General features: G+C 45.1%; 1 protein-coding gene across 2 annotated transcripts in view; it reads left to right on the plus strand.

The window, feature by feature from the left end:
• WDR7 (WD repeat domain 7) overlaps nucleotides 1-22,375 on the plus strand; it is a 586,970-nt gene that overhangs the window by 436,395 nt on the left and 128,200 nt on the right. For both annotated transcript variants that reach the window (XM_073620215.1, XM_073620224.1), the window contains one exon: nucleotides 6,603-6,720. In XM_073620215.1, coding sequence (XP_073476316.1) covers nucleotides 6,603-6,720 — 118 coding nt within the window. The remainder of the gene's footprint in view (nucleotides 1-6,602; nucleotides 6,721-22,375) is intronic.

The raw sequence follows: 22,375 nt of genomic DNA on the forward strand, positions 1-22,375 counted from the left end.
TGAAGGGTCTATAATTGCTAGATGATTGAAACAGAATATCGACCAAAAATCCAGAAAAAACACACATGATACAAATGTTAGAAATTGAGTTGCAGTTCAGTGAGTAAAATAAGTATTTGATCCCCTACCAATCAATAATAATTTTGGCTCCCACAGACTGGATACAGACTGAATACAGTATGTATGTGCTCATGTGGTACACAGATTAGTCCTGTCAACGAAAACTGATTATGTGTGTAAAAGACACCTGTCCACAGAATCCCTTTCTTCCATTCAAACCTCACCATCATGGGCAAGACCAAAGATCTGTCAAGGGACGTCAGGGACCACCATTTAGACCTGCACAAGGCTGGAATGGGCAATAAGACTATCAGAAAGCAGCTTGGTGAAAAGGAGACAACTGTTAGAGCGATTATTCACAAATGGTAGAAATACAAAATAACCATCAATCGCCCTCGGTCTGGAGCTTCCTGCAAGAAATTTACATGGGGGAAGGATGATCATGAGAAAAGTGAGGGATTAGCCCAGAACCTCACTTGAGGAGCCTGTAAATGATCTTAAGGCAGTTGGGACCACATTCACCAAACAAACCATTGGTAACACAATACGCTGCCATGGATTGAAATCTTGCAGCGCCCGCAATGTCCTCCTCCGCAAGAAGGCACATGTACAGGCCCATCTGAAGTTTTCCAATGAACATCTAAGTGATTCAGAGAAGGATTGGGAGAAAGTGCTGTGGTCAGATGAGACCAAAATTGAGCTCTTTGGCATTAACTCAACTCGCTGTGTTTGGAGGAAGAAAAATGTTGACTATGACCTTAAGAATACCATCCCTACAGTCCAGCACAGAGGTGGAAACAACCTGCTTTGGGGCTGTTTCTCTACTAAAGGTACAGGTTGACTTTGTCGCATTGAGGGGACCATGTATTGTAAAATCTTGGATGAGAACCTGAAGATGGTTCGTGGACGGGTCTTCCGACATGACAATGACCCAAAACATACTGTCGAGGCTGAAGAAGAAGCACATTAAGGTCATGGAGTGGCCTAATCAGTCTCCAGACCTTAATTCTATAGAAAATGTATGGAGGGAGCTGAAACGTATTTGCCGAGCGACAGCCAAGAAACCTTAAGGATTTAGAGACAATCTGTAAAGAAGAGTGAACCAAAATCTCTCCTGAGATGTGTGCAAACCTGGTAACCAACTACAGGAAACGTCTTACGTCTGTGCTTGCCAACAAGGATTTCTCCACCAAGTACTAAGTCATGTTTTGCTTGGGCATCAAATACTTATTTTATTCACTTATAACATTTGTATCATGTTTTTTCTGGATTTTTGGTTTATATTCTCTATCATTTAAAATACACCTATGATAAAAATGATAGACCCTTCATTTCTTTGTAAGTGGGCAAACCTACAAAATCTGCAGGGGATCAAATCATTATTTCCCCCACTGTATGTAAATATATGTATACATGTGTAATGTTCATGTGTTTAGCTTAAAGTGAATGTGAAATCAAAACGTTATTTTTTCTTTTTTCTACTTTTAGGGAGTGGGGAAGGATTAGAACTTTTTAACTTGCGGCATTGTATGGAGAAAAAAAGATTTGACTTGACATACACATTAACCGCTTCCCGACCAGCGCATGCCGATGTACGTCGGCAGAATGGCATTGGTGGGCAAAAGGGCGTACAGGTACGTCCCCTTTAAGAAGCGGTGCTGCGGGAGCGGGCGCGCGCTCGCCGCGTTCTCTGTGATTGTGACCGCTGGTCCCCCCACAGTTAGAAATCACTCCCTAGGACACACTTAACCCCTTCATCGCCCCCTAATGGTTAACCCCTTCACTGCCAGTGTCATGTACACAGTAATCAATGCACTTTTATAGCACTGATCGCTGTATAAATGACAAATGGTCATTGGTCCCAAAAGAGTGTCAAAAATGTCCGATGAGTCCGCCATAATGTCGAAGTCCCAATAAAAATCGCAGATTGCCGCCATTACTAATAAAAAAAAATGAACAATAAAAATGCCATAAAACTGTCCCCTATTTTGTAGACTCTATAAATTTTGCGCAAGCCAATCAATATACGCTTATTGCGATATTTTTTTTTTTTTTTTACCAAAAATATGTAGAATACATATCAACCTAAACTGAGGAAAAAAAAATAGTTGTTTTATATATTTTTGGGGGATATTTATTATAGCAGAAAAGTAAAAAATATTGAGGTGGTTTTTTTTCAAAATTGTCGCTCTTTTTTTGTTTATAGCACAAAAAATAAAAAACGCAGAGGCGATCAAATACCACCAAAAGAAAGCTCTATTTGTGGGAAAAAAAGGACGTCAATTTCGTTTGGGTACAACTTCACACGATCGCGCAATTGCCAGTTAAAGCGTCGCAGTGCCGAATCGCAAAAAGTGCTCTGGTCAGGAAGGGGGCAAATCCTTCCGGGGCTGAAGCATTTAACCACATGCCGACCAGCGCACAACGATATACGTCGGCACAATGGCGCGGCTGGGCAAATGGGCATACAGGTACGTCCCCTTTTAAATTGTGGGCGCGCGCGCCCGCTGCATACTCCGTGCCTGTGGGTCCCACGGACTCAATGTTTGCTGGGGGCCCGCGATCGTGTCACGGAGCGGCAGAATGGGGAGATGCCTTTGTAAACAGGGCATTTTCCTGTTCTGCCCAGCAACATGACAGAGAGCTACTGCTCTCTGTCATGTTCTAGTGAGGCAATCCCCCCCCCCCCCCCCGCAGTTAGAATCACTCCCTAGGACACACTTAACCCCTTGATCGCTCCCTAGTGTTTAACCCCTTCCCTGCCAGTGTCATTCACACAGTAATCAGTGCATTTTTATAGCACTGATCGCTGTATAAATGAAAACGGTCCCAAAATAGTGTCAAAAGTGTCCGATGTGTCCGCCATAATGTCGCAGTCACCATAAAAATCGCAGATCGCCACCATTACTAATAAAAAAATATTAAAAATGCCATAAATCTATCCCCTATTTTGTAGACGCTATAACTTTTGCGCAAACCAATCAATATACGCTTATTACGTTTTTTATTTTTTTATCAAAAAATTGGTCAAGTAATACATATCGGCCAAAACTGAGAAAGAAATGTGTTTTTTTTATATTTTTGGGGGGATATTTATTATAGCAAAAAGTAAAATATTGCTTTTTTTTCAAAATTGTTGCTCTTTTTTTGTTTATAGCGCAAAAAATAAAAACCGCAGAGGTGATCAAATATCACCAAAAGAAAGCTCTATTTGTGGGAAAAAAAGGAAGTCAATTTTGTTTGGGTGCAACATCACACCACCGCGCAATTGTCCATTAAAGCGACGCCGTGCCGTATCGCAAAAAGTTCTCTGGTCAGGAAGGGGGTAAATCCTTCTGGAGCTGAAGTGGTTAAAGCTAAACTCCAGGCAAACGGCTACTGTAAATACATAGATGGAATACATATGAGGTAGCTGTAATTCTGTCCATCCAGTCCTGCAATTTACACAGCCCTGCCACCAAATAAAGCTAGGTAGTTAAGGAATACATGAATGTACTCTACCCACCCCCAGCCTGTTGATTGGACAGTGAAAGAGCTGCAGACTGATTAGGTCATCTCTCTGCTTTCTTCTTCAAGGAGTATGCACCTTGCCAATACATTTGCATACAGTACACCTGGTTTTCTGGTAATTGAAACCTGGAAATGTTTTAGGTTGGCCCTAATTTGTGTCTCTGTGTGTACACAACCATGTTGGGAGGATTCAATCATAAGCTCATTTTATGTGAATAAATCTTTTACTGTTCAGCATAGTAGAACAAGTGTGATCTCTGTATGAATAAAAATCAGTGTGCAAGCTAATTTGTTCATAATTTTATATATAAACATTATGGAAACCATATTTGCATACTATTATTATTATACAGGATTTATATAGCTCAAGCAGTTTGCGCAGCGCTTTACAAAGTGAAGGCAGACAGTACAGTTAAAACACAATTTAATACAATAGGGTAAGGAGGGTCCTACTCTTTAGAGGTTACAATATAAAATATAAAAAATATGCTTCTAGCCTAATAATGCTACAGAATGATTGGTCATCGTTGTTCCTTTCTCCCAGTGTAAATTTATCATCCTGTTAAAACTGACCACAGATAGATTTTGTGTATGAGCAATGATTTTATTTCAGCACTCACTCTATAGTATACTGAAGGACCTACAGGCTGGTATTAAGATGGCAGGGCTCAGCATGGATATACTGGTCCATGGGCATGGCTGGTACCATTTAGATGTGAAGGGGTATTTTTTAATTTTATTTATTTTAAAGCCAAGCTCCAGCTTCAACAAATTGACCCTGTCTGAACATTCACATTAAAAACAGAGGGTTTTGTTTGCACACATTTGTAGATATATGCATAAGCCACAATGCCTACATCAAGGCTCCTCTGTGTACTGCAGTCTTAACTCTATCATTTTCTCCCAAGTTGGAGCGCATTTAGCAGTGGGTAGATTAAGGGCAGGTTGGAGCATGGTGGAAGCCCTTAAGCCTGGTGCACACTATCGTTTTTTTTTTTTTTTTTTTTTTTTTTTTTTTTTCATTCGACCTCGAGTGGTTTGAACGAAAAAAAACGGAGGAGCTCTGGAGAAGTTTGCTGTACTAACTATTTGATGTTTGTCCAGTGATCTCCCTGCTTAGCTATTGTGTTCTGACAGGGGGGCGCCCCCCCCCCCCCCCCAGCCAGAACACACAGGTCAGCGCTCTCAGCCATTGGCTGAGAGAGCTGATCGGATGCCGATCAGCAGACCTTTTTCGGTCATGCCGGCTTCTGTCACATAGCTGCATAGTTAGTCTGGTTCAAAAAAGACTCAAGTCCATCTAGTTCAACTAATAAAATATGGGCCGAATGTCCACCAGTTTCTATTGAACCAGCCGATACTGCCCGATAGTCAGCCCTTGTGTACGGCCCTTTACTTTTGGCGAGATTTCATCTCTTTTTTTTTTCTAGGGCTGTTACTGATAAAAATTTTCGTGTTCGATGAATCGATTTTTTTTTTAATCGACTAATTTCGATTAATTGTAATGCACATACAGATTCAACTAGTTTTAGCTGATCTCCTTGCATTGCAACTCTGCATTAGTCAGTGGTAAATGTGGTATACACTATATACAATCACCCGACACTAGTTAGTTTCCGCAATCCATGACTTAACTTCACAGTTCACACAAATAAGTTTTAAATTCAAACTGTAGCACTGACGTAAGTAATTTTTTTTTCCATAGTAGCGTGACAATCCCTCCACCTCCGGTCTAACTAATCACTCTCACCTTATGGACCCCTGTGCAAACAGGTGGTCATGCAAGCAGGTATCAAAAGGGTTAACACGGACCATAAACTTCTCTCACGTCTCCTTAGATCTCAGCAAGGATGCCAGGTCATGGGTAGAAAGAAAAGATCTAAGTGCTCACCGCTTAAGTATAAGATTTAATTTTTGTGTTCAAACACAAACTACTCACATAAAGATGATAAAAACACAGCATGTAAAGCCGACAATCGTGTTAGTTCCGTAGGGCAGCAGCGGGTGACGGCATGCGTAGCTCCTCCCCCGTACGTGTTACGTTCAATCAGAACTTCGACGTCACCGGACACCTCCCCCCTTCCCTTCGTTAGCAGACGAAGGCACTTGGGGAAGGGGGGAGGAGTCTGGTGACATCGATGTCTGTGACGTCACCGGATCTCCGACCGAACTCCCTGAAGACCCGGAAGCCGGCGGAGAGGTGAGTACCGATCAAAAGAAGTTTGATCGATCAAAAAAAAATGAATCGATTAATCGAGGAATTAAGCTTTAATTTCCACAGCCATACTTTTTTCCTGTGGTGTCTCCAGGAAGATCAATGTAGAGGTATACAGACAGCAAAAATAACCTGATCGTGGTTTAAACATTTTCCTACTCTGTCCAAAAAAAAAACATTCTGGCTATGTATACACCTTAATCGGTCCCTACTCTATCCACAATGAATTACGTTTTGGTTTTAGATCCGCTATTTGAATTTGAAGAAAGGCTGAATATTGCATCTATTTTATCCTGATTTTGAACATGTTTTTATGCATTATTGGTATACACGTTTTGTAACAGAACCTTTCGTCCATTGTAGAAATGGTGGCTTTTGACATTCAGCAACTGTAAAGGACTCTGGGACAGGCACAGGAAGTGTTTTTATTAAACACATCCATCTGCCATATAAAAACCCTTCCTGAATATTGGAAACAGTGCTGTTGTTGGGCCCTGGTCTTTTGTGATATGTATTCAGAGCCGGGGCTGCATCATTTGTTAACAAGACCCTTTTAACACTTCGGACAGATTCACATACTGTTTTCAATCTTCACGCTTAATTATTCGATTTTGTATGTGATGCAGGAACACCCTGACTCCTAATCACTGCTTATTGTTGGGAGTCCATTATATTCTAACTGTTTGAGTGATCCCATTGACCTTGAACTGACATTATAAGCTGTGTCTAATCTTTTCACTCTATATGTTTCTAATGCCTCTCTTTTTTTTTTTTTTTTTTTTTTTTTATTCTTCCTTTCTGCCTGATCCCTATTTAGCATCACAATCGGGTTGCCCCTGAGCCCGGCAGCGGACTCGGCCCGCTCGGCACGACACGCTCTGTCACTCATTGCCACGGCCAGACCACCCGCCTTCATAACAACGATTGCTAAGGAGGTAAAACCTTCTCTCCATCTTTTCATTGCATCTGCACCAAATTCTTTCTGAATGGTAAAACCTGTTTCTTTTTTTGTTAATTGCCTTCTTCCCAGTTGTACATTATCTAAGGGGTTCCGTAAAAAAAAAAATCTAATCCTATTCGGAAGAGACAATTGACAGCAGGCTCCATATTGTTCGGTCTTTTAGAGCACCCCCTCGGTTTGATCTTACTATAGACCCATTTGGAAAAATTCATTTAAACAACTCTGCTGCTTACCAAAAAAGGAAAATCTAAAGAACTGCTCCTGCCATTGAAGACCTGAATACTTGCCTCTCCATTGGGCGCAGTGTGTTCAAATCACACTGTCTTCAGGTGTTAAAAGCCTCCTACAGAATTTTCAGCATTGAACACTTACGCAAGTGTTGGTGACAGCTCCCCTCTCTGTGCCGTGGTTCCGTCTGCAGGCCCCTGAATTACTACCGGGGACAGTAGCAACACAGGGTCTGGTAGGAGAAACCATTGAGCCCAGCAGGGGCCAGGAACCCAATACACAAAATTCCAGTGCTGAAGATTCTTTTAGAGACTTTAGGACTTGTAGACAAGTTTGGACTAGTCACCCATGAAAGAGGTACATATTCAGTTTGCAGGAGCAATTCTTTGGGAAGCAACAGTCATTTTATTCTGCAAAATCCAAAGGTTTGATAAAAAAAAAAAACAAAACTCCTATACCAATATGAGATAAACTGCCAATATATTTTGTTGGCAAATATTTCCCATGCAAACTGGGCTGGCTGCACACTTTAGCATGCTGAAATGCCAGAAAGTAAGAGATGTAATAACAGCAATAGAAAGGAGAGTTTTATTTGAGGGTAATTGCTGGTCTTTGATTGTTGAAGATAGACAAGGCAGCTATCAGGAGCTAGTCGGGGTATACCCAGTAAAACACAATAATAAAATCTAGAATAAAAATCAGAACAACAGTGTCCAAAAAACTGAAAAGTCTAAAATGGTAACATTTTACATTTTAAAAAATGTTTTACGTTTTCTTTACCAGGGAGACACATGACATTTGTCCATTCTGCACAGACCCCCTTGTTCAGCTCGGACTACATTAAATATAAGACCCACAAAATAAATATGTTACTCTTCTATTGAGGTAACTTTTAAATTGACTCTTAGGCTTAATGTACATGGAACGCTGAGGCAACCTGCTCTGAACAAATTTTTTGACAGCTTCAAACCAGCGTTTAAAACGCCCGTTTTGCAGGGTTTGCATGCCATGTTTGCGTCTAGGAGTGTTTATTTAAGATAACATCATAGGACCCTCCCAAAGCCCAAAAAACAGTATTATTTAACCATTTCAGCCATTCTGTGAGACCAGAGTGAGCAGCAGAGAGAACAGCAGTGTACTTGTATCTACCTCAATTTCGGTGCTTTTACTATGGATCCCATATTGAGCATATGTGAGGAAAAATGCAAATTTTTTAATATAAATAATTTTTCAATTGCAATTGATTAGCATATTTATTTATTAATTTTTTTATAAGCTGTATATGTAATTTCATTTTTTTAATTTATTTTGCCTTTTTTTTGCAAAATTTAATTGCAATTTTTTTAATACATTTAATTTTTAAATTGCAATTGATTATTAGAATTTTTTTCTTAAATTTTTTTTTAAAGCTGTATGTGTATTTTCTTTTTTTTTTAATTAATTTATTTTGTCTTTTTTATGCAAATTTTAATTGCAATTTTTAAAATATTTTTAATTAACCCTAACCGGAAACCCTAACTTGTTCTTCAAGGGGAAAACCATAACCATAACCCCCTAACCCTAACCGGAAACCCTAACTTGTTCTTCAAGGGGGAAACCCTAACCCCTAACCCTAACTTGTTCTTCAAGGGGCAAACTCTAACCATAACCCCCTAACCCTAATGGGAAACCCTAACCGGAAACCCTAATGGGAAACCATAACCCTAAACGGAAACCCTAACCCTAACTTGTTCTTCAAGGGGAAAACCCTAACCATAACCCCCTAACCCTAATTGGAAACCCTAACCGGAAACCCTAACTTGTTTTCAAGGGGAAAACCCTAACCCTAAGTGGAAACCCTAATTTGTTCTTCAAGGGGGAAACCCTAACTTGTTCTTCAAGGGGCAAACTCTAACCCTAACCCCCTAACCCCAATGGCAAACCCTAAACGGAAACCCTAACCCTAACTTGTTCTTCAAGGGGAAAACCCTAACCATAACCCCTAACCTTAACCGGAAACCCTAACTTGTTCTTTAAGGGGAAAACCCTAACCATAACCCCCTAACCCTAATTGGAAACCCTAACCGGAAACCCTAACCCTAACTTGTTTTCAAGGGGAAAACCCTAACCATAACCCCCTAACCCTAACCAGAAACCCTAACTTGTTCTTCAAGGGGAAAACCCTAACCCCCTAACGGGAAACCCTAACCGAAAACCCTAACCCCAACTTGTTCAAGGAAAAAACCCTAACCATAACACCCTAATGGGAAACCCTAACAGGAAACCCTAACTTGTTCTTCAAGGAAAAAACCCTAACCCCTAACCCTAACTTGTTCTTCAAGGGGCAAACTCTAACCAAAACCCCCTAACCCTAATGGGAAACCCTAACCGGAGACCCTAATGGGAAACCATAACCATTGCCATAACTCTAAACCTGTTCTTCAAGGGGAAAACCCTAACCATAACCCCCTAACCCTAATAAGAAACCCTAAATGGAAACCCTAACTTGTTCTTCAAGGGGAAACCCCTAACCATAACCCCCTAACATCAAACCCTAACTTGTTCTTCAAGGGGAAAACCCTAACCATAACCCCCTAACCCTAATAAGAAACCCTAAATGGAAACCCTAACTTGTTCTTCAAGGGGAAACCCCTAACCATAACCCCCTAACACCAAACCCTAACTTGTTCTTCAAGGGGGAAACCCTAACCCCTAACCTTAACTTGTTCTTCAAGGGGCAAACTCTAACCATAACCCCCTAACCCTTATGGCAAACCCTAACCATAATTGGAAACCCTAACTTGTTCTTCAAGGGGAAAACCCTAACCATAAACCCCTAACCCTAACTTGTTCTTTAAGGGGAATACCCTAACCATAACCCCCTAACCCTAATGGGAAACCCTAACCTTAAACCCTAACCCTAACTTGTTCTTCAAGGGGAAAACCCTAATGGGAAACTCTAACCCCTAACCCTAAATTGTTCTTCAAGGGGAAAACTCTAACCATAACCCCCTAACCCTAATGGGAAACCCTAACCGGAAACCCTAATGGGAAACCATAACCCTTACCATTACCCTAAACTTGTTCTTCAAGGGGAAAACCCTAACCATTACCCCCTAACCCTAATAGGAAACACTGACCCTAACCCTAAATTTCATGCAACTATGTTTGATCAAGTCGGGGGAGAAGCTCAATGGTGGGGTCATCTGGTTGAAATCTAACATATAGGTCAAATTCCAATTATACTTTGGCTAACAGCAATGCTAGTAGTGTATTGGATTGGATCATGCTCATTAGGGGTATATAAATGGTCTATGAAGCAAAGCAAGCAATTACAAGTTTTTGTTTTTTTTTTTAAATGTAGTGTTTTTTTCATCATTTGCTATGATTTTTAAGTTTTGTAATGTTAAAAAATAGGGCACCTGTAAAAACGCTTGTAAACAAAATTGCGGCAAAACGCCGGTACCGCGTTGAGTGGCATTTTGAGTCTGACATGCCGGAAACTTTAGCGTCTGAACTCATTTTTTTTGCCTTCAAAGAAAAGCCTAAAAACGCAACTGCCTAAAAACGACATTGTACATGAGGCCTAACACTGCTGCTGGTAAACGGATGTTCAGAGGCAGTTGGCTGCTTTTTTCAGCTGCCCCTGAACTCATCCAATGTTATCTTATGTGTACATGTACACAGATTCATTTAATGTCGTTTTTAGGCAGTTGCGTTCATAGGCTTTTCTTTGAAGGCAAAAAAATGAGTTCAGACACCGAAGTTTCCTACGTTTCAGATGCCAAACGCAGTACTGGCGTTTAGCCACGTCTTCGTTTAGAAGCGTTATTAAAGGTGCCTTTTTTTTTTTTTTTTTTACATTACAAAACTTAAAATTGATAGCAAGTGATGAAAAACCACTAAAAAAATATTTTAAAAACTTGTAATTGCTTGCAATTCTTCATAGACCGTTTATATACCCCTAATGAGCCCATGATCCAATCCAATACACCACTAGCATTGCTGTTGGCCAAAGTGGAATTTGACCTATATGTTAGATTTGAATCAGTTGACACCTGACTTGATCAAACATAGTTGCATTAAATTTATTATCTGGCTTTTTTAATTTTCTCACATATGCTCATTATGGGATCCATAGGAAAAGCACCGAAATTGAGGTAGATACAAGTACACTGCTCTCTCGGCTGCTGCTACTCACTCTGGTCTCACAGAATGGCTGAAATAGTTAAAGCGGAGTTCCGCCGAATGTTTTTTTTTTTTTTTTTTAAAGTCAGCAGATACAAATACTGCAGCTGCTGACTTTTAAAATAAGGACACTTACCTGTCCAGGGAGCCCGCAATGTTGGCACCCGAAGTCGTTTTCTCCCTCGGCTCTCGGGTGGTGCTGCCGCCCCATCTTCGGTAAGGGAATAAGGAAGTGAAGTCTTGCTTCACTTCCTGGTTCCCTACTGCGCATGCACGACTTGCGCTGTGCGATCCCACTGCTCCCTGCTGTCTTCTGGGACCTGTGTGTCTCCCAGAAGACAGCGGGGGGGGGGGAAGGTGCCGGAAGTGGCATAGATACCCACGGGTGGCTTGGGTATCTATGCCTGGAAGTGGGAGCAAAATACCTGAAAGGGCCAAATGTGACACCGGAGGGGGGGAGGATTCCGAAAAGCAGAAGTTCCTTTTTTGGGTGCAACTCCACTTTGAATAATACTGTTTTTTGTGCCTTGGTTTCAAGCTGTCAAAAAAATCGTCCAGAAGAGGTTGCCTCAGCATCCCATGTATATTAGGGCTTAAGGCTCATTCACATTAACGCACACTTTTTCAGGCACTGAGGCACATTGTGTTATGGCAGCCCAGTAATTTTGAATGGGTTCTCAGTTAAAAGAGAAAAAAGAAAAACTTGAAATATTTTTGGCAACACAACTCACAGCATTCGCTACTGTACATCATTGTGTGCAATACCGCTGGTGTGTTTTCTGTTACTACGTATGTGAGTTGGTGTGCCATTTAGAATGGAGGATAGTGCACTACGACGCACATTCAGTGCATCCGGAAAATATTCACAGTGCTTCACTTTTTCCACATTTTGTTACATCCTTATTCCAAAATGGATTAAATTAAATATTTTCGGGGGGGCGTGTCCGGATGTAGCAAGGAGCAGGACGTGTTCCAGAGGAGCTCCGCCGGTCCTGGCTTTATCCGTAGCCATCCTGCCTTTAAACTCATTTTATTTCAATTCACAAGGCTCCCTAAGTGTGGCAGGAAACCATCCTCAGCAGGGAAGGAGGGTATTATGAAGGACAGCCGCCCGAGGGTGTTGTAACAGGCCAGCTCCACTTCCAGGAGGCATTCCGCCATCTTGCGGCCTACAGCGGCCTCGCGATCCCCGGCCTAGAGTACCGCGATCGGCGGAAGGGTCAGAGGTGGGAGGAGGCGAGAACCGGAGGAGACAAGCATCCAGCGATCGCACTGCAGAGACCTCCATTCGGCTCCACAACCTGGACGCGATCCGCCATCTTGCGGCCTGCGGAGCCCCCGCCATCCCCGGCCTCGGGTACCGCAATCGGCGGAGGAGGGGCCACCGCAGGCTATACATTGGTGCCACCTACTTGGAAGCAGCAGCGGGATCCGGAGGAAACGAGGGGGGGACGCAGAAAACACCATAAAGGCCCTCGGTGGGCTCCATACACCGGCAGCCATCTTGGAGTTCAGGATTATATTAACACTGTCCTGGGGTGCTGAGGTCTGGGGGAGGGAGCTGCCACCCGACCTGGGACCTGCACAAGAGGGAACAAACAGCTAAAGGACATTGTGAAATCGCAGAGCCGTTCCCCCCTCTCCCTCCTAACCTGTGACCTAAAGAACAGTCTGCAGATTCTACCACAAGGTACTGTTGTTGGGGGTGACATAACCGCAGTTTTCAAAGCCCGTGCCCTGCCTGAGTCCTCTCCAATACTATAAATCATCAAAAAGGGTCACACACTGTACCATACCTACTGCTTGACTACCCCTGACCCTGCAGACAGGCTCCATCACTCGCTTGCTCACTACTGCCTGGCTTGGGCCCCCTAACACCTGAATGAGGCGCAGAAACTTCAGCGCAAAATATATTAAAGGAGGGAGACGTGATCTAGCTATGGAAACGTGAGGACGCGTCGTCGGGAGCTCTGCACTGAAACGGGCCGTTAATCACCCGTAGCACCGATCAGCTAAGCCATCCATTCATGCCAGGAGGCCGCAGGCACCCACCGGTCACTGAGGAACGGAGGGGACCCGAAATCTCACACTACTTTCTGCGGCAACAGCAGGTTTCCTCGCCGGCGGGACAGAGCAAGATGGCGCCGCCTTGAGTCAGCACGGCGGGCGCTGCACCTTCAAGTAAGAAGGGCGCTCCTGCAATTACCTCCGCAGCGGAGGAGGACTTTCCCCCCTTGCCGCACAGAGCACCCTCTCCTATAGTGTCCCCGGCTCTCATAACTGCTGACACACCATTGCCTCCAGATAACGCTGGTGACCTAAGCGGCCTAGTTGAATGCTCTCTAAGAGACATAGTGTCAGGCCTCCCCACCAAACAGGACTTAAACGCTATGGCCACCTCTATTGTCAACGCACTAACCAGAGAACTGCATGACCTAAAACAGCAAGTGGATGTTGTCGAGGAGAGAGTCACCACGATCGAAGCCTCCCAATCTACCACAGAAGCGCGCCTCACTACACTGGAGTCGGAGTATGGGGCCTTCCGCCGCCATCTTGTCGATGTTCAGCTACGCCTGGACGACGGCGAGAATAGGAGCAGGCGGAACAATTTGCGCCTAAGGGGGATCCCAGAAGCCACCATGGGCCCAGACCTCCGATCCACAGTGGTCGCCATCCTAAACCAGGTTCTGGGCAAACCACCGACAGCTGACCTGGAACTGGACAGGGTGCATCGTATTCCAGGCCCCAGACCCCCACCCTCCGCACAGAGATCATCATCCGAACTGGACTCTCCCCGTGATGTACTATGCAGGGTGCATTTTTTCACTATCAAGGAGGACATTCTTCGCCTTGCCTGAGAAAAGGGCCCAATAGACTTTGACGGGGCTCCCATCAGGATTTTCCCTGACATTTCCAGACAAACACGCACCATGCGTGGGCTCATGCGACCCCTACTGGAAGTTATCCGCGAGGCTGATGCCACCTACTGATGGGGTCACCCCTTCCATCTTATCGTTAGGAGGCAGGGGGCGGAATTCTACCTCCGCACGCCAGACCAACTCCCTGCCCTCTTTCATTTCATCTCCAGGCCAGTGATTGAGGTGCCCAACTGGTTTGACTATCTGCTTTCCCAGGATTCACAAGGTTCAGCACCACCCAGACAACGGAGGTCTCGACGCCCAAGATCCCGCCCGCCAAACCGAGAAGGCAGAAGAGCCCATCCAACATCATCCGAGGACTAAACGCTCGCTACCTTTTGGTTCTCGGTAAGACTTTCAGTACCTCCTATGGGCAGGTGCCCCGCTCCTTCCCCCCTCTATGGCGATCCTCCCAGGAACATTTAAACCCACGCACCATCAGACACCATTTTTATTCTTGTTTTCCCGAAGGTGCCTCCTTTTTTCCATGGGTTAACTCTTAAGAGGGAGGGGGGACGCATTGTTATAATTGTGATAAATGTTGCATTTTTGCTGCAGGCTAGACTTCATGCACTCCATCCGAGCTTATCTGATGTGAACGTTGACGCTGAGGAGGAGGTGCATACATTTTTCTCATGATCCACATTTGGTCATGCTCCCTTGGCACACTGACAGTCGGGCGGTGGGGGTTCCCTCCTGGTCCTGTCCAGGAGAAGGGCGAGTTGACCCCCGGGGTCCTCAGTCCTCGGCCGCCTCTGCAATGCGTCAACGCCAGTAGGTCATGGATGTTAGAGGTTTACTTAGTTGCACGTACTAGCCTTAAACACAGTTGCGTTTATGGATGTTATGCCCAGATTTGTGGTAAATCACACCTTATTTACGATGGTTAATGTATTGTTTTTCTCAATGTTTCTGATTCTGAAGGCCTTCCACTCAGTGCATCTCCCTACCACTCCCAAAAGTACCTTTTTATATTGCTTGTCTTGCTTACTTAGGTGATAGCAAAAACTTTTTGTTGCGCACTTCGACGCATCGACCACCCCCCCTTAGGGCGACCTCCCGGTTGCTGCACAATTCCTTCTGTGTCTCAGCCGGGAGCTCATAGAGTAGTCACTTGACTAACTTAGATTGCTCCCTCCCCCCTTCCCCTTCCTCCCCCCCTTACTTACCCTCTCCTCCTCTCTCTCTGATCCTGTCATCTCCTTCTTTATCCCCCTCTATTCCCCGGTGCTGTTGCTCTCTAGTTGGGTGGGGACGTGAACTTAAACTAAAAGTGATTGTCCTCCTCATCCTGTCAACGATTCTCAGCGCCCCGGCTGCCACAATGGCTCTCCTAAAGGTGACCTCCCTCAATGTACGGGGTCTCAATATCCCGGAAAGGCGTTCTCAGCTCCTAGCTGACCTACGCAGAACTAAAACCCAAATTGCCTTTCTACAGGAAACCCACTTTCATGGTGAGCATATTCCTAAACTGACTAACAATCTGTTCCCGACGGCATACCACAGTATCTCACCTATCTCCAAATCTAAGGGGGTTAGCATTTTAGTGGCAAAGTCTGTACCTTGGGAGTTCGGGGCGCAGCAGGCGGACCCCCAGGGCCGCTTTCTCCTGATTAAGGGCAGGGTGTCGGACGTTCAGGTCACTCTTGCCAATATCTATTTCCCCAATGCCGACCACGCACGGTTCCTGTGTGGGCTGATACCCAAACTGCTTGAGTTTACGGAGGGGATGCTCATTTTTGGGGGTGATATGAACTTTGCGATGGACCCCCTGTTGGACATCTCACGGGGTGCCTCCCATCTCTCATACGCTCGCCTTAAACGAATTAAATCTGATCTTCACTCACTTCGTTTGATGGACCCCTGGCGCCTCTTACACCCCAGGGACAGGGATTACTCGTACTTTTCACAAGTTCATCATTCGTACTCAAGACTAGATTACCTGCTCCTTTCCCATAAGGACCTGCCAAGGGTGGTGGACTCATCCATACATGTCATTTCCTTTTCTGACCATGCCCCAATACACCTGACGCTCCAAATGGGACCAATGTCTAAATCTCCACCTTCGTGGAGACTGAACGAGTCACTGCTTCAATCTGCAGAGTTCCGCGCGGAGATCCAAGCCAAACTGCAGGAATACTTTGCACTTAATGAAGCCTCGGTCCCCAACCCCTTGGTGATGTGGGAGGCGCACAAGCCAGTTATCAGGGGCATTTTGATAGGCATTGGGGCACGTCTCAAGAGGGAAAGAATCCGTAGAACTGAAGAACTTCTACTTCAGATTAAGACCCTTGAATGTACACATAAGGCTAGCCTAGCACGCTCCGTATACCAGGAGTTACTTAAAGCACGTGAGGAGCTTCGCTCGCTTCTGTTGCATAAAACTAAAGAGAGGCTAGCATGGTCACGTCGTACAATGTATGAATTCTCTAACAAACCTGGCTCTCTCCTAGCCAGAGCTTTACGCGGTCCCTGCACCAAAACTTTCATCCCCCACATTCTGTCCCCTTCGGGTCGGAGGGTCTCTACCTCAACAGAAATGGCGGAAGAATTCCGTTCATTTTACAGCGGTCTCTATAACCTAGACAGACCCTCTCCCGATGCCCCTAACCCTACTGGGGGATCCACCCCACATGAATATCTAGCCTCCTCTGGCATGCCATCTCTACCGGCCGATACCGTGGAAGAATTGGAAGACCCCATTACGGTGGAGGAGCTGGGGGTAGCACTGACGAGTTCCAAGCCTAAGAAAGCCCCAGGCCCTGATGGCCTCACTCCAATCTATTTCAAAACATTCTTTGAGACGCTCTCTAAACCGTTAGTGGCTGCACTTAACTCAATCACGAAAGGTAACTCCTTCCCCATAGACTCCCTTAGGGCTTACATTTCTCTCATCCCTAAAGAGGGAAAGGACCTACTTCGGTGTGGAAACTACCGACCGATAGCTTTGCTAAACACCGACTTGAAACTATTTGCCAAGATCTTGGCGAACAGATTGCTCCCACACATACCAAACCTAATTCACAAAGACCAAGCGGGCTTTGTCCCCCAACGGGAACCACGTGACAACACAATTAGGGTGCTGAACCTCATACATGCCGCTAGGACCACGCGACGACCCCTTCTCCTGCTGTCAACTGACGCAGAGAAGGCTTTCGACCGTGTAGATTGGACGTTTGTTAGAGCTACTCTCGAACACATTGGCCTCCGGTCGTCGATGCTCAGCTGGATTTTATCACTCTACTCTAACCCCACAGCGGCGGTTAGGGTCAACGAAACCAGGTCGGGTTATTTTGACATTCGGAATGGTACCAGACAGGGTTGTCCCCTGTCTCCCCTAATCTTTATTCTTACCTTGGAACCCCTGCTCTGTAAGATACGGGCCAACCCCCACATAGAGGGCTTCCGTAAAACATCTGGAGCCCACAAGGTCGCCGCTTTCGCAGATGACCTTATCTTCTTCCTGGCTGACCCCATTGCCTCACTCCCCGTCTTGCTCCATTCTTTGAGGGAATACGGGGCTCTGTCTCTATTTAAAATAAACATGTCTAAATCCTCCATGCTTAATATCACACTGAGCTCGCAAAATATCCGACAATTGCGCCTGAACTACCAGTTCCACTGGGCAACCGATACCATTCCGTACCTAGGAGTGGCCATCACCGCGGACCCCGCCGACCTTTACCAAGCAAATTTTGCCACTCTTCTACACAGACTTAAAACAGACCTGCAGCATTGGCACGCCCTCACTTTAACGTGGTTTGGACGCTGTAATGCCATCAAGATGACAGCTCTCCCGAGGATACTCTATCTTCTACAGGCCCTCCCCATACATCTCCCGCCCTCCTTTTTCAAGCGAATCGACACACTCCTCCGAGAATTTGTCTGGTCGCACAGGCAGCCACGCATCAAATTACAACTACTTTATATGGCAAAACGCAGGGGAGGGGTGGGTCTACCAGACGTAAAAGCCTACTACAGGGCAACACATCTTACCAGACTAATAGACTGGTACTGCCACTCAGAGGCCAAACAATGGGTCACTATGGAGATAGAGGACTCCGATGGTACGGCCAGGAGTTGGCCGTGGCTCTCCACTCCGATCCCGAAGTTCATCGCCGAACACCCAACTCTGGGAAACACATTGAGAGTGGTCAGAGAAACCTTTCGTAAAACCCGGATATCACCTATTCCTTCCCCTATGGTGCCGATCCTGGGCAACCCTGACTTCTTGCCGGGCTGCCAGGGGCCGATTTATAGAGCCTTATCAGCGGGAGATAGATGGCCACACCTCCACGACTTCCTGGATTCCGGTGGCCAGCTCAGGACGACCGCGGGAATAGAAGACCTGGACACGCCATTGGACTTCCTGAGCGGTCTCCAACTGCGTAACTTTTTACGCCGAAGCGCTCGAACTCTAGGTCCCCCACGCCCACTCACGGAATTGGAACGTATCTGCCACCGCAGAGAGCCCGTACGCCACTCTTTATCCCTGATCTACCTCTCTCTGATCGCCCCGGCTGAAGGCTTTGTGCCCCCCTTCCTTACTAAATGGGAGACAGAATTAGGAGCGCATTTTGATGAAACACAAAGGGAAAAGATCTTACACTTTGCCCAAAAATCTTCTCTAGCCACAAGGGTCCAGGAGACATGCTACAAGATTGTGACCAGATGGTACAGAGTACCATCCACTCTTCACAGGTTCCTCCCGCAGGTACCAAGTCTATGTTGGCGTTGTGGAGCAGGAGAGGGAACAATGTTGCACATTTTCTGGGACTGTCCCAAGATTAAACCGTTTTGGAAAGAGGTGACAGATACGGTCGAGCGTTTGACGGGTGTCGCACTGGAGGGAGACCCCGGGGCCTGTTTGCTGCACCTATCTAGAAGTCCAATTAAGAAGTATAAAGCTTCACTCACCATACAACTACTTAATGCGGCTAAGGCCTGCATCCCTCTATTTTGGAGATCGGAAATCCCACCAACGAAGATCCTGTGGTATGCCAGGGTTAACGAACTGCGGGACATGGAAGATCTTACGGCCACCCTGCATGACAGGGAGGAAACCTTTCGGGAGACCTGGCGCCCCTGGCAACACTTCATCTACTCCGAGGCCTACCTCCGGGAGATGACTTAGTGTGGACACTCCTTGATACGAGGGCCCCGCCTGGCTGGAGGGTGACACCACCACCCTCTTCTCTTTACCTCTCTCTTCCCCCCTTTTTCTCTTCTACTTCCCCTCCCTCTCCACCTCTCCTCTCTATCTTTCTTGCCCCTCCCTCCCTATTGTCTCCCGCTTTTTCCCCCCTCCCTTCCCCTCCCCCCCCCCCCCCACTCTTCCTAGGTTCTCACACAACCCCCTATACTTTTCCGGCTAAGGGAAGATCTGATCAGATATATTGAATATCATGGTATACATTACTCTACGTTAGTTGCCCCTTGCCGGACTCTACTGATCGGCAAGGAATATCTCCACCCCCGGTCAGTGGAGAGCTTCTCTCTTTGTTATTTTGGTTTACTCTTATACCTGTCGATAAAGGATAATTACACGAGTCATCAGTTTACACAAGGCATATCTCAGGGAACTGCTTGCAAATGGACACTATGATAATCATTACATTAGACTCTCCCATGCACCCAGGCTCCGCCTTCACCATACAGATTGTGTAAACAAGAGGAATGTATATGTGTTACATCTTTAGTCGACGTTAGTTTCTGTTAAAGTCCTCTCCCTACTTCTGTTTTATATTATCCATTAAATGTTATAGATCTTGATAACATGTACATCAAACTGTAACATGCATTATTGAAAATAAAATAAAGGAATTTTAAAAAAAAAATTAAATATTTTCCTCAAAATTCTACAAACAATACCCCATAATGGCAATCTGAAAGAAGTGTGTTTGAAATCTTTGCAAATTTATTCAAAATAAAAAACGAAAAAAAATCATATGTACATAAGTATTCACAGCCTTTGCTCAATACTTTGAAGCACCTTTGGCACCAATTACAGCTCCAAGTCTTTTTGAGCATGATGCTACAAGCTTGGCACACATATTTTTGGGCAGTTTATCCCATTCTCCTTTGCAGGACCTTTCAAGCTCCATAAGGTTGGATGGGGAGCAATCCATACACGGACATTTTCAGATCTTTCCAGAGATGATAAATCGAGTTCAAGTCTGGGCTCTAGCTGGGCCACTCAAGAACATTCAAAGAATTGTCCCCTAGCCACTCCCTTGTTATCTTGGCTGCGTGCTTAGGGTCGTTGTCCTGTTGGAAGATGAACCTTCGCCGCCCCACTCTGAGGTCCAGAGCGATCCGGAGCAGGTTTTCATTAAGGATGACTCTGTACATTGCTTAAAAAAAGGCGCGAAAAAGGGCGGGACTTTAAATGAAGCATGTGCGGGAAAAGGGTCTAAATTTTTTGTGGTGGTTAGCATATCTATGATATATTGTATATTTTATACTTTTTGATACAATTATTTCATATACAACCATATTATATTATGTTAATAAAATTTATACATCAATATTAATAGATACCTATACGGTTAATTTTATTCTATTTATCATAGCAGCAGAGGGGGCAAGAGAATAGCAAAATTTAAAATTAAGCAGCTTTATTGTAAAGAAATATTGTTATAATTCAAAATAATCCATACAGTAAGTACATGATGAAACAAGAATAACAGAAGTCAGGGTACACAAACAAAATATAGAATACAAATAAATGGTACAGTATGGACATATTGTAATGATACATGATTGAAACATAAGGTTTGTTAGCTCTACGCATTTCACCACTTATTGTCGCTCGTCAGGAGCAAGTGAGTCTTGTGTCTCTGTAATGACATAACTACAATTCAGTATGATCCAGTGCATATAACATCCAGGGGACAGTGAACAAAAGGTTAGAGTCCCAGCTGATACTCACAAGGTATCCATATGTTGCTGGCATGGAGTTTGGGCCAAACATGCCCCCATGAGCGGAGACAGCTCCCACTGGGGACTGAGGCAAGGTGCTGGATGAAAAACGGCCCCCACACGTGGCGCACCCAGGGCGGACAGGCACCAAGCAATCCGTGATGTAGTATGTGAAAGTAAGATCAGTGACTGGTAATGGCTGTAAAATAAGGGAATGTATTGACTAATAGTGCATAGCATAAACAAGGTGGTGTAGAACTTGAACACAAAAAAAAACACAGAAGCCACTTGGAAAATAGTCATAAAAAGGGCACAAACAAAGAAGTGAGCCCTCCAGTGGGAAGGGACAAGGAAATGGATGAGAAAGGGGATTACCTGGTGGATCAGCGTGTACTGGGTGCTCAACCTCCATGTCAGCAAAACATATGGATACTTTGAGTATCAGCTGGGAGTCTAACCTTTTGTTCACTGTCCCCCAGATGTTATATGCACTGGATCAACCGGAATTGTATTTATGTCATTACAGAGACCAAAGACTCACTTACTCCTGACGAGCAACAATAAGTTGTAAAACGCGTAGAGCTAACAAACCTTGTTTCAATCGTGTCATTACAATATGTCCATACTGTACCATTTATTTTTATTCTATATTCTGTTTGTGTGCCACCCGGTGACCCCGCCCCCCCCGTTATTTAAGAACCGTCAGAAGAGGAGAAGCGTCACACAGCGGGAGCCTCCCTCCATGCCATCATGGATGCGGTGCGGCCCGAGGAGAAGAAGGGAAGAAGATGCCGACGCCGCGGAGGAAGATGCCGGACGAGAACACCGGAGGAAGAACCAGAAGAAGAACCAGAAGAAGAAGATGGAGGAAGATAGATGATAGAAGAAAGAAGAAGCATTTAAATAAAGGAATTGTCAACAACTGTCTCTTGTCATTTTTAACATTTTTGACAGTTTTTTTGTCAAATGGTAGGAGTACTTTTGTACCCCCTTACCATTTCACACAGGGGGGAGGGCCGGGATCTGGGGGTCCCCTTGTTAAAGGGGGCTTCCAGAGTCCGATAAGCCCCCCGCCCGCAGACCCCAACAACCACCGGGCAAGGGTTGTGGGGATGAGGCCCTTGTCCCCATCAACATGGGGACAAGGTGTTTTGGGGGGCTACCCCAAAGCACCCTCCCAATGTTGAGAGTATGTGGCCTGGTAGGGTTCAGGAGGGGGGGCTCTCTTGTCCCCCCCTCTTTTTCTGCAGCCTGCCAGGTTGCGTGCTCGGATAAGGGTCTGGTACCCCAAGCCATTTTTTTTTATTTTGGCGCAGGGTTCCCCTTAAAATCCATACCAGACCTTAAGGGTCTGGTATAGATTTTGAGGGGGACCCCATGCCATTTTTTTTTTTT

Source organism: Aquarana catesbeiana, linkage group LG01 (genome assembly GCF_042186555.1).
Source record: "Aquarana catesbeiana isolate 2022-GZ linkage group LG01, ASM4218655v1, whole genome shotgun sequence".
NCBI lineage: Eukaryota > Metazoa > Chordata > Amphibia > Anura > Ranidae > Aquarana > Aquarana catesbeiana.